General features: G+C 39.1%; 1 protein-coding gene across 1 annotated transcript in view; it reads right to left on the bottom strand.

Annotated features, from left to right (window-relative positions):
- Positions 1-10,684: 10,684 nt before the first annotated feature.
- Positions 10,685-13,182, bottom strand: part of LOC145396970 (glutamate receptor-like) — a 146,130-nt gene continuing 143,632 nt past the window's right edge. The window contains exon 13 of the mRNA XM_080270201.1: positions 10,685-10,803. Coding sequence (XP_080126327.1) covers positions 10,685-10,803 — 119 coding nt within the window. The remainder of the gene's footprint in view (positions 10,804-13,182) is intronic.

The raw sequence follows: 13,182 nt of genomic DNA, 5'->3' as shown, positions 1-13,182 counted from the left end.
GCAAGCTACGATCCCACAGCAAGGGCGATTAATGGAGTATCTTCTCTTGCATAAATGTAGCTGTGGCTTGTATTCCTATCGTGTTGCTTGGGATGGACCTATGGATCGACATGAATATGAATTGTAGGGATGAATAACCAAATACCATCCTCACTGTTGAGTGCTGTGGGAGAGAGAGGCCAGACATGCTAAGGCTACCGCTTTTAGACATAAATAGGGAGAGTAAAGGAGGGGTGAGGGAAGGGAATAAATTCTGTATATATCTCAGTCTTGGGGAAATATATAAGTGTTAATACTACATAACAGTTAATACTGCCTTATTGAGATATATGATGTGCATGGTAGAGTTGTAACTCACATCTACTCGTGTACATATCTCCATATGTCTGAGAGACTGTGTCATCTCTTAATTTTGCTGACCTGTGCTGGTTCCTAGGGATGGGCAGCAAGGCAGTTTTCTAGGGCCGGTATTCATATAATGTCCTGGGACCTAGAAACTAGTCGCAAGTCGTAGAAACTGATCCCAAGTCGCAGGACTTGTTTATAAGTACTCCCACGTCCTATAAGTGGTCCTAAGACACGGAGATTTTACTGTAGGTGTAGCCAGGGAGGTGACTTACGACTTAGGAATATTCCTAGGACCTGAAAATGACTGAACAACAAGAAGCTCTGAGGCGTCAGCAGAGAACTTTTTGCCCACGTACCGACGTGTTGAATGAATTAAGTGATGCAGAACTGATATGCAGATACCGTTTGGATCGTGCAGGAATGATTTTTGTTACTTACTTGGTAAGAGATGTCCTGCAAAGTCCATTTGAGAGGAACTATGCAATTACCCCGGAGATGAAAGTGATCATTTTGTTGTGATATTTTGCCACAGGTAAAATGCAACTATGCAACAGTGATGATTTGGGACCATCACAGCCTACTGTCAGCAGAGTTATCTCACAGACATTAAATGCCTTCTACAGACGTGAAATAATGTGTAGATTCTTGAAGTTCCCCACAGACCCCCAAGAACTACAGAGGAAAAAATGTCGAATTTATGGAGATTACTGGCTTCCCCGGGGTGGTTGGAGCAATTGATGGGACATATGTGTGAATAATAGCCCCAAAAGAGTTTGAAGAAGAATATGTGAACAGAAAGCGGTATCATAGCAGTAATGTACAAGTTGTTTTTGATGCCAATTACAAAATTCTTAACTGTTTGGCCAAGTGGCCAGGGTCAATGCATGATGCAAGGTTACTCAATGAAAGTGGACTTAAAAGAATGTTTGAAAACCACGAGGTTCCACCGGGGTGCATCATCTAGGAGACAGTGGATATCCCTGCAAGCCTTGGCTTCTAACTCCTTACCTCCTACCATAGCCAGGGGCACAAACCGAATACAACAGGAAAGTTGTTGGTTATTATGCAGAAAGTGGTTCTCAGGCAATTATTGATGGAAAGTAGTTTTTTTGTGGTGTTTTTGGTGTGATTCGGCTGATTTTGAAAATAATTTTTTTGGGCAAACCACTATCTGAGTTCCTCCACCCTTCCCACAAACTTGTGGGACCTGTGGGAAACAGGAATTTTTGGGCTGGGGAACATCAAAACGATGCATCTGCATTTTAAACAAGGTCCAGAATCAATCAATTCAAATAATAAAATACCAGAAAAACTAATTATCCTTCAAAAATTTTACATAACTTAACTCAACCTAACCCAAACCTAACCTAAACTATTTTTTTAATATATACTGGTGGTACTATGACTGCCTTTCATATATATATTGTTACATAGCCTATGATTTCATCATCCTTTGTGTAATTTTAACGCACAGTATGCTGCATGTTTGATCACGAGCGTGTTCTGCCTCAGTCCCCCCCTTCTACCGTTATAGTAGAGTAAGTCGTCCTTTCTCTTGTTCAGTGCGGGATTTTCATCTCTTTGTCCCCATGGCTTCATTTGCGCGTCCTTCTTACAAGTTGTATCAAGCTCTGCTGGCCCCTATATAATGAGCTCAGTCTCTGCATCATTGCCACTTAGATCTGCTCCTCATTTTGTTCACATCTCTGTCCTCCCCTGTACAATTATTATTATTGTGAATTTCTCAGGAAGTCTCCAACCATCTAGCAGCTGTGTGATTTGAGTATAAGTGTTATTGCATTTTGTTCTTGTACTGTATAGCATAAGTTTAATTTGTAGGGCTAGTGAAGTTTTTGTAATTCATGTAGGGATCTTTATGTCCATCATTTTTAATAATATTTTGTATCTGTAATAATTTATCTTGCATTAACTGAGCATTACCCAGTGTTTTTCATTTCATCAGGGCTGACTTAGATAAATTTACTCATGCCAATTTCGTGTTAATAGAGGCTATTGCAGTTAACCATATATTTAACCTGTTTTTGCCATTACATTATCCTTATGAGTCCTGAATGTTTAGTTGTTATTTGAGCATTAAACTTTAACTTGTAATTTTACCTAACTCTTTTGTTTTGAACCTGGAACTTTGCGGGACAGTAGTGATTTTAGTATTCTTACTTGAAGTGTTCATTATCTCTCTCTGTTCCGTAACATAAATTTGGCGACCTCATATCAGGATATTCAGGATATTTTCATAAGGATATTGCTTGATATTTTGTGACTGTGATTTATTCATGATGTCTACTATTTCTACACTTGATGAAGCCAAAGATTTTTTGTCAAATGTGCAAACAGTGTGTGATATAGAAAACAGAACAAAGAATGAACTTAAGCTCGTTCCTCAACAATTGGGAATTGCTGTTCGCTCTCATCATTCTAAAGATCAAATTGTTGACATGATTAATGAAAGCTTGTTTAATGTAACTCCTCCAAATGAGCAAACGCAGATTGAATTAGCTAAGTTACAGCTAGCCCTGCAGGAGGTTCGTGTGAAGGAAGCTGAATTTCAAGCACGTGCTAAGGAGGCTGATGTTAAGGAGGCAAATGCTCGTATTCAAGAGGCACAGGTACAGGCTCAGGCACAAATTGAACTTGCTAGGATTCAGGCAGACCATGAGTATCGCATGAAACAAGGTGGAACTGGATCATCTAGCTCTGATGATTTTGATGTGGCTAAAAATGTTAAACTTGTCCCTCCTTTTAATGAATCTGATTTAACAAAGTATTTTCAGTTGTTTGAGAGGGTAGCTACAGGTTTTAATTGGCCCAAGGAGTATTGGCCGGTACTCCTTCAAACTGTTCTCACCGGTAAAGCTCAAGTAACTTATGCATCTTTGCCTCAGGATCAATCTGATAATTATGATGTAGTTAAGAGCTTGATTCTTAAGGCCTATGAGCTTGTTCCTGAAGCCTATAGAGTAAAATTTAGGACAACTTACAAGCAAGATAAGCAATCCCATGTTGAGTATGCAAAAATCAAAGAAGATCTGTTAGAGCAGTGGTTAAATTCTAAGAATGTGGATTCTGATTTTGGTAAATTTAAGCAAATGATTTTGCTGGAGGACTTCAAGAGGTGTATTTATAAAGATGTAAGCCTATATCTTGATGAGAAAAGAATAGATAATTTGTCTGATGCTGCAGTTTTAGCTGATGAATATGTTCTCACTCACAAGAGATATTCTAAAGAAAAAGGGAAAGCTGAGAGTAAGTACGTTGCCTCTACTCAGAGTACAGGTAACAGGAAAGAGAATAAAGGATGTTTCTCAGGATGTAAATACCAGCTTCACCTCTAGATTTCAGAAAAGTAAATGTACTTATTGTAGTAAGCTTGGTCATACTACGGAGAAATGTTTCAGGAGACAGCGTGATGTGAACAAAAAGGAGTCTTTAAATATTCAGTCAATTGGTCTAGTGTCCACCCTTGAGAGTTCCCAGAATTCTTTAACTGAGTTAACTGAACCTGCTTTGAGGGGTAACTTAAATTCTCATGATGGAGCTCCTCTTTTGAGCAGTAACGTGGGTGACACTCTCAAGAGTTCATGTGCTAATTTCCTGTCTGATGGTTTTGTCAGTCCTCTGGACAGTAATGACAGGAAATCAGTTAAAATATATCGTGACACAGGTGCTTGCCAATCCCTTATGCTGACCAGTGTTCTAGGCTCTAATGTTAATTCCTCTGATGAAACTGTAATCTTACAAGGTGTAGGGAATAATTACTTCTCTGTCCCTCTGTGCAGAGTGAATTTAGAGTCTGGTTTTGTTAATGGTTCCGTTATGGTTGGGTTGGTTGAGACACTCCCAATGTCAGGTGTAACTTTCTTACTTGGAAATGATATTGGTGGAAGTCAAGTGTGTCCAGCTCCTCAGTTGTCTAGTGAGCCAGTGGCTGCATCCCAGGATTGTGATGTCCCTGATGTGTTCGCTGCATGTGCTGTCACTAGGGCTAAGTCTAAAGTTACTGGTGATTTAGAGGATAATGATGATGATGATGTTATCCTAGCTGACACTTTTCTTGCTAATTTGGACCACTCACCAGATGAGGCAGTACCCCGTAGTGTTGATAATTTGTCTCGTCAAGAGTTGGTTGAGTTGCAGGTTGCTGACCCTGAGTTGAAAGGTCTAGCTAACTCTGCTTACAGTGAAGAAGAGTCAGCCGGTGCTTCTACTTGTTATTATGTAAAGTCAGGAGTACTTATGAGGAAGTGGAGACCCCCAACAGCATCAGCCGACTGTGAATGGGAGGTTGTACATCAAGTTGTCATCCCTCGTGTTTGTAGGCAGGATATCATTCGAGTGGCTCATGATTCCAGTTTGGCAGGACACCTTGGAGTGAGGAAGACTGTGGCACGCATTTTGAAACACTTCTACTGGCCAGGTATCTTCAGGGATGTTTCCTGGTATTGTAAGTCTTGTCACACCTGTCAAGTTGTGGGGAAGTGTAATCAGACTGAAAAGGTTGCACCTCTAGTTCCCATTCCTCCTTTTGAGGCGCCTTTCACCCGTGTGTTGGTGGATATTGTGGGCCCTCTTCCTAAGACTTCTTCAGGATTTTCTTATGTGTTGACCCTGATTGATATGGCTACTCGTTATCCTGAAGCCATTCCACTTAGAAATATCTCAGCAAAGAACGTGGTTAAGGAAATGTTAGGGTTCTTCACAAAGTTTGGTCTGCCCAAGGAGGTACAGTCAGACCGGGGAAGTAATTTCATGTCAAATGTTTTCGAGCAGTCTCTGAAAGAGTTGGGCATCTCCCAGATCACGTCTTCAGCTTACCATCCCCAGACCCAAGGAGCGTTGGAGAGATATCATCAAACACTCAAATCGATGCTCAAGAAATACTGTTTGGAACATCAGAAAGACTGGGATAAAGGTCTTCCATTCGTTGTATTTGCTGCAAGAGAATCTCCAAATGAATCACTGGGCTTCTCACCTTTTGAACTACTGTTTGGCCATGAAGTAAGAGGACCCCTTAAGCTACTCAAGGAATGCTGGCTGTCGGAGGAAGATGACGTCAACCTGCTGGAGTATGTGATGAAGTTCAAAGAACGGCTGTCCACTGCTTTACAGCTGGCGAGAGAGAATTTAGGAGCTGCTCAGGAGAAGATGAAGACTTGGTATGATAAGAAGTCCAGGTTACGCCACTTTCAGCCAGGAGATCAAGTTTTGATTCTGCTACCAGTACATGGGCAACCTCTTCAAGCCAAGTTTAGTGGTCCTTATTTCGTGGAGAAGAAACTCAGTGATGTCAACTATGTCATCGCCACACCAGATTGTAGAAAGAACAAGCAACTATGTCACATCAACATGCTAAAGTTATATCACAGGCGGGACGAAAATAATCCAGTCTGCACTGTAGCTGTTCCACCCGAGTCTGCAAGTGAAGCTCTCCCATGCAGCATGAGCCTGAGTGATAGTTTGGGGAAGAATCCTGATATCATGAATGATCTCCAGACTAAGCTTTCTCATCTACCTCCCGAGGAAAGGCAGGAGTTTTCGGCATTACTGCAGGAGTACCCGCAAGTGTTCCGTGCCACTCCAGGAAGAACCACTGTGTTGATGCATGATGTCGATGTTGGAGACGCAAAGCCAATTAAACTGCCTCCTTACCGTGTGAACCCAGTGAAAGTTCCTCTCATCGAGAAGGAGCTTGGCTACCTGTTGGACCACATGATGATTGAGCCCTGTCAGAGCGAGTGGAGTTCTCCTGTCACTCTAGTCCCTAAGCCAGGTGGGTCACAGCGGCTTTGCATTGACTACAGACGTGTTAATCAGATAACCAAAACAGACACTTACCCTCTCCTTTGCGTGGAAGATTGCATAGACAAGATCGGAAAGGCTAGGTACATAAGTAAGTTTGATTTGTTAAAGGGATACTGGCAAGTACCTATGACTGAACGTGCTAGGGAGATCTCATGTTTTGTAACACTAGGAAAGACTTTTGCATGTTCCGTAATGCCGTATGGTATGAAGAATGCACCAGCTACATTTCAGAAGCTCATGAATGTTGTAACAGAGGGTTTGGCAGGGTGTGTTGTTTATATGGATGATGTATTAATCTTCAGTGACAACTGGAAAGATCACCTATGCCATGTCAGTAAATTTCTTGAGCGTTTGGTTCATGCTAATCTTGTAGCTAATTTATCAAAGTGTGAGTTTGGTCAAGCTAAATTTCAGTACCTTGGGTACGTAATTGGTGATGGACATGTTGCACCACCAGCAGCTAAGGTTCAGGTTATAAGTGATCTTCCCAGACCTAAAAGTAGGAAAGAGCTACAAAGATTTTTGGGAATGGTAGGTTATTACAGGAGATTTGTTCTTAACTTTTATATTCTTGTATCACCACTTACAGACCTACTGAAAAAGGGAGTTAAATTTGTCTGGACCGATAACTGTGAATCCTCTTTCAACAAACTTAAAGCTATTCTATTAAGTCAGCCAGTGCTCGCTACTCCAAATTTTGCTAAGCCTTTTAAGATGGCTGTTGATGCAAGTGATACAGGAGCTGGGGCTGTTTTGCTGCAAGAGGATGATCAGGGTATTGAACATCCTGTATCTTATTACAGTAAGAAGTTCACTCCACCTCAAAAGAACTACTCAACTATTGAGAAAGAGCTTTTGGCATTGATTTTGGGTTTACAGCATTTTTCATTTTATTTGTGTTCTGGTTTTGACCCCATAGTCATTTATACCGATCATAACCCACTGAAATTCCTTAGTAAGTTTAAAGATAAAAATCAGAGATTGACAAGATGGAGTCTACTTCTTCAGGAGTATTCATTAGACATACAACATGTCAAGGAGAAAGAAAATGTTATTGCAGATTGTTTATCTAGACTTTAGACAGATTGTTTTAGAGTAATAAGAAATTTCCTTTGTAAATTTCTTTTTCTTTGTGGGGAGGTGTTACATAGCCTATGATTTCATCATCCTTTGTGTAATTTTAACGCACAGTATGCTGCATGTTTGATCACGAACGTGTTCTGCCTCAGTCCCCCCCTTCTACCGTTATAGTAAAGTCGTCCTTTCTGTTGTTCAGTGCGGGATTTTCATCTCTTTGTCCCCATGGCTTCATTTGCGCGTCCTTCTTACAAGTTGTATCAAGCTCTGCTGGCCCCTATATAATGAGCTCAGTCTCTGCATCATTGCCACTTAGATCTGCTCCTCATTTTGTTCACATCTCTGTCCTCCCCTGTACAGTTATTATTATTATTGTGAATTTCTCAGGAAGTCTCCAACCATCTAGCAGCTGTGTGATTTGAGTATAAGTGTTATTGCATTTTGTTCTTGTACTGTATAGCATAAGTTTAATTTGTAGGTCTAGTGAAGTTTTTGTAATTCATGTAGGGATCTTTATGTCCATCATTTTTAATAATATTTTGTATCTGTAATAATTTATCTTGCATTAACTGAGCATTACCCAGTGTTTTTCATTTCATCAGGGCTGACTTAGATAAATTTACTCATGCTAATTTCGTGTTAATAGAGGCTATTGCAGTTAACCATATATTTAACCTGTTTTTGCCATTACATTATCCTTATGAGTCCTGAATGTTTAGTTGTTAGTTTGAGCATTAAACTTTAACTTGTAATTTTACCTAACTCTTTTGTTTTGAACCCGGAACTTTGCGGGACAGTAGTCCATCCATCCATCCATTGCCAGACGCCATGTATCCCAAATGGGGTGGCCAAGGGCTTAGAGTTAATTGTTTTACAGGGAGGGGCACTAATCCTCCACCAACCCCACTTGACACGTAGGGATGCCAACAGCATCTGGTGTTCCCAGGCGGTCACCCATCCAAGTACTAACCAGACCCAACGTTGCTTAACTTCGCTGATCGATTTTAGTATTCTTACTTGAAGTGTTCATTATCTCTCTCTGTTCCATAACAATATATATATATATATATCACTCAGGACTGTACCTTATTTAATTTGTTCTAATGTTCTCAGGCACTTTTTAATGGAAAGTAATTTTTCTGTGGTGTTTTTTGATATGATTCGATTAATTTTGAAATTCATTTTTAGGGAAAACCACTTCTTTCTGAGTTCCCCCACCCTCCATAGAAACTTGTAGGACCTGTGGGAAACAAGGGTTTAGGGGTGGGGAACATCAAAACAATGCATTTGCAGTATAACTAAGGTCCAGAATCAATCAGATCACATCGAAAAATACCAGAAAAACTAATTTGCCTTCAAAAGCATAACCTAACCTAACCAAACCAAACCTAACCTAATCTAACCTAACCTAAACTAACCTAACCTAACCTAACCTATTTTGTATATATACTTGTGGTACTATGACTGCTTTTCCTTATATATATATATATATATATATATATATATATATATATATATATATATATATATATATATATATATATACTGTATATTTCTCAGGATTGTACCTTAGCCAATTAGCTCTTAATGTTCACTTTGTGAAGCTTTGTAAGTGAGAGAGTTAACCATGCTAGTATTTTATTATTTGTTTACATACAGTACAGTATTTTTGTTGTATTGTACTGGATTGTGTCATAGTACTTATGTAATGGTATCTAAGGAATGAATCTGTGGTACATAGATGAAAAACAGTTTGTGTTCCCAGTGTTTAATATTAGGTAGCTACTAAACAGAGTATGGAAGTTAAGAAGTCACTGCATGATAATATTGTGATACCTACCCTGACGTATGGAAGCGAGGCGTGGACCTTGCAAGAGGGGAACAAGTCAAGAGTGAGAGCAGTGGAAATGAGTTACTTGAGAGGAGCATGTGGAGTGACATAGAGGGACAGGTTGACGAATGAAGAAGTGAAGGAATGTTGTGGGGTGGATATGGATGTAGTTGAGAATATTAGGAGAAATACACTGAGGTGGTTTGGACATGTGGAGAGAATGGAGATTGAAAGACTGACTAAGAGGGTGTATGTAGGTGAGGTGGAGGGAGGGAGAGGGAGGGGTAGACCGACGATAAGGTGGAGGGATGGAGTTGAGAGGTATTTGAGGGAGGGGGGGTGAGTTGGGAGGAGGGTAGTCAAATGGTGGGTGACAGAGCGACTTGGAGGAGTTTTGTCTGCGGCCACCCTTTGCGGGATTAGGGCGTCGGGCTATAGATAGATAGATACTAAACAGAAATGGTGTATTTCAGTTTTCAACTTGTCTTTGTACTCATTAGCTTGAACTACTACAATGTACTAAATTCATTCACTATTTTCAGGGCACACAGAAAGACAAGAGATGTGGTCGAGAGAGGGATTGGTCAACTGAAGCGACGTTTTCACGTACTGCATGGGGAAATCCGAGTTACCCCACCCCTCAAGGTGTGCAAAATCATTTGTGTTTGTGCCATGCTACACAACATCTGCAAGGAAAGAAACATTCAGTTACCTGGTAATGATAATGGTAACAATGCAGATGGAATGCAGAATGATGATGCTGACATGGCCATCATCCAACCTCCAGCAAACATGCCCCGTGCTGGACTTGTGTTCAGGGATAATTTTGCCAACACTCACTTCAGGTAAATAGTGTAGTATATATGTTATCAGTTAAACCTCATACTGGACAACACTAGATGGGGTTTCTTTTTAATATTCATTATCACTTGTACACAATTATTGTACTTGATCCAGTCTCCTTCTTTAACTGAAAGTCAAATGCAGTGCCAGTTTATCCAGAAGTCCCACTTTGCTGTTTATCATACTCCAACATTGCACTCCATTATACTCTTGTATTCATCATAGTTTCGCACATAGCACAAATTAATGCCTAGTTTTGAGAATTTTTACATGGATATATATATTACCAATGGTAAAAATAATTACTGAAACATACTGACAATGCCTTGTCAGTAATGTTCATTTTTGAGCTTTACCCTGTTTAAAACTTTTTTCCCAATCTGATAGTATTACTGGTAGGCAAGCTTTCCCTTTTCCACTGTAAACTTTCAGTCATATTAGTTTATGGGTAGAAAAGGCATACAATACTCTCATACATATTTATTAATGCACTTTTGTATCACAGTAACAATACATCACTATCACAGAAGTTCGGCCTTAGAGTTTCGGGAGCACCAAATATCATATTAAAAAACAGCTCAAATCCATAGTAATAAATAAAGGGGATTCTTTCTAGGCTTGGATAGATCAACTAGTGGTGGTCCTGTCTTTGTAACTCCCGCATGTACAGCCAATAATCTCTTTCGGCTATATTGGCTTCGTAGCGAGATATTTTGACCAAGCTGTCCATTTCTGCTTGTGACAGCTGAAGCCACGCTGCACTGGTCATGGGCTGCACCATCCCTGAAGTAAGTCGCTACGCAGACTGTTGGGGCACAGAATTGTCGTCCGCCCTCCCACCAACAACAGTGACTGCCGCGCCAGCCTCCAACTGCCCTTCAGCTCTGGAAGAAATATAATCATTAGATTTGTTTTTTATTAAGGAACTGTTATAATAAATCCATAGTGTTTGGTGTTGATTTGTTAACAGCCAGTGCAAATTTTCCCTAGTACAATTCAAATTTTGGTAAAACTACATAGATGCATTATTTTGCAGCTTATTATAAATGCTAGGTACTGTCTTAATAAAAATTAAGTTCTTAGTATGACTAATTCCTCGGCTCATAGAAACACAAATATGAAAAAAAATTATCAACTGTGGGTGTGGGTATGTGTATCAACTGTGGGTGTGGGTATGTGTGTGTGTGTGTGTGTGTATATATATATATATATATATATATATATATATATATATATATATATATATATCCCATTGGATCCCAGAGTTGCTGGGCGAGGCATTTCACTGGGAGGGTGCTAAGCATACTGCCATCCGGCTATCGGCTCATAGTCGCTAAGCTCATAGCTCCCTGCCTGGGGGATCCCTACCTTATTAAGATTTGAAAACTCCCAGTTCTGTCCAATACTCTGGACACTGGGCTCCAATGGGATATATATATATATATATATATATATATATATATATATTATGTGTGTGTGTGTGTGTGTGTGTGTGTATATATATATATATATATATATATCCCATTGGATCCCAGAGTTGCTGGGCGAGGCATTTCACTGGGAGGGTGCTAAGCATACTGCCATCCGGCTATCGGCTCATAGTCGCTAAGCTCATAGCTCCCTGCCTGGGGGATCCCTACCTTATTAAGATTTGAAAACTCCCAGTTCTGTCCAATACTCTGGACACTGGGCTCCAATGGGATATATATATATATATATATATATATATATATATATATATATATATATATATATATATATATATATATATATATATACACATAGATAGATAGATATAGATATATAGATAGATTGACTGATAGATAAACAGATATATATATATATATATATATATATATATATATATATATATATATATATATCCTTGGCTAACAAGGACTTTCTTTGGACCTAGTTCAAAGAACCAAGGATCATGACCAACTAGATATAACAGATGCATATATTTAGCTCTTTTTTTTTTTTTTTCCCCTAGCTTCTCTGCACCATACAGAACAATAACTGAAAAATCAGTCACATAAATAAAGTAGAATGACAGGTTCATATTAGGCTCTAATATGAAATAAAGATTATGAAATTTTGCAAGAAATGTAATAGACAGTTTTAGGTAAGTCACTGACTATGTGCTAAATAATGCTACAAAAGCAACACAGTATACTACCATCCATATTAAGCACATACTGTCAAGGTCTTGCTGTTATTGTACTCTATTTATATTCAATATATTTTGTTAAGATACATACAAAACAGTAAAAAATACGACAAACCTCTCATCAACATGAAGTATCCAAGTCCCTGGCTCGGTTTCCTAGTCTTCATTCTCTCCAGTTCCGATAAAAGTCACGTTGGTCTTGCCAAGGACATCCTGCAATTTTTCCTGAACAGGATCAAGCTGTGGTCCTTTTGGTCCACCACCACATAAGAAACAGAAAAAGAAAATGACAATACAATTCCCTCTAGTACCTTGGATTTATCAGCACTGAGACAGTACACTGGAGTGCTACAGTAGGATACTATTACTGTACAAAAATTTTCCCTAAGGATGACACATAAAAGCAACACGTAGGTTTTGCATGTTTTCTGAGGACACTCAGGTTGTTCATGTCTGTTTCAGTGGCTCATGCTTATGGAAATGCAGTAGGCTAGGTGACTGGCCGGAAATGCTTAAAAAAAAAAAATGCTGAGCATAAAAGTAAAATGTAAGGTACTCAAGCTGGAAAAAGCTGATGAATAAGTAAACAACAGTTTTTGCTTATATAGTGTAAAAGCCTTATAACTAGAGTAAAATATCACTGTGAAAATTTAATTTACAGGCCATATTTAGAAAGTACTTTTTTTTTTTACATTAAACTATTGCAACAAGTATGAAGTACGGTACATTACATACAGCTCAACAATAATTACTTTCGTACAGCCACGGATGCTTGGTGCAGGAATTTGGCTGTACAGAATTGAAACTGCATCATGTTATGACACTTTTTATGATGGTATTACTTAAAAATGAATACCAGCACTTAAGAAAGTTTGAAGTAAAATCCGAATGAAACTTACATTTAACAGTACATAAAAAAGAGTAAGAGTTTGCACACTGAGATATGTGTTGTAACTGTACAAAGGAGATGTCACTGTGCAGTCTAGGGCAACCGTTGAATTTGAAAATGAAAATTTGTTTTAACCTACCCTAATCTAACCTACTGTAGGAACATCCTAGGCTGGGTTAGTTGCACATTCATACATCCATGGAA

This window comes from Coenobita brevimanus, chromosome 40, assembly GCF_032717465.1.
Source record: "Coenobita brevimanus isolate Jiangsu-jjx chromosome 40, ASM3271746v2, whole genome shotgun sequence".
Classification (NCBI taxonomy): Eukaryota; Metazoa; Arthropoda; class Malacostraca; order Decapoda; family Coenobitidae; genus Coenobita; species Coenobita brevimanus.
This window is presented reverse-complemented; position numbering and strand designations above follow the sequence as displayed.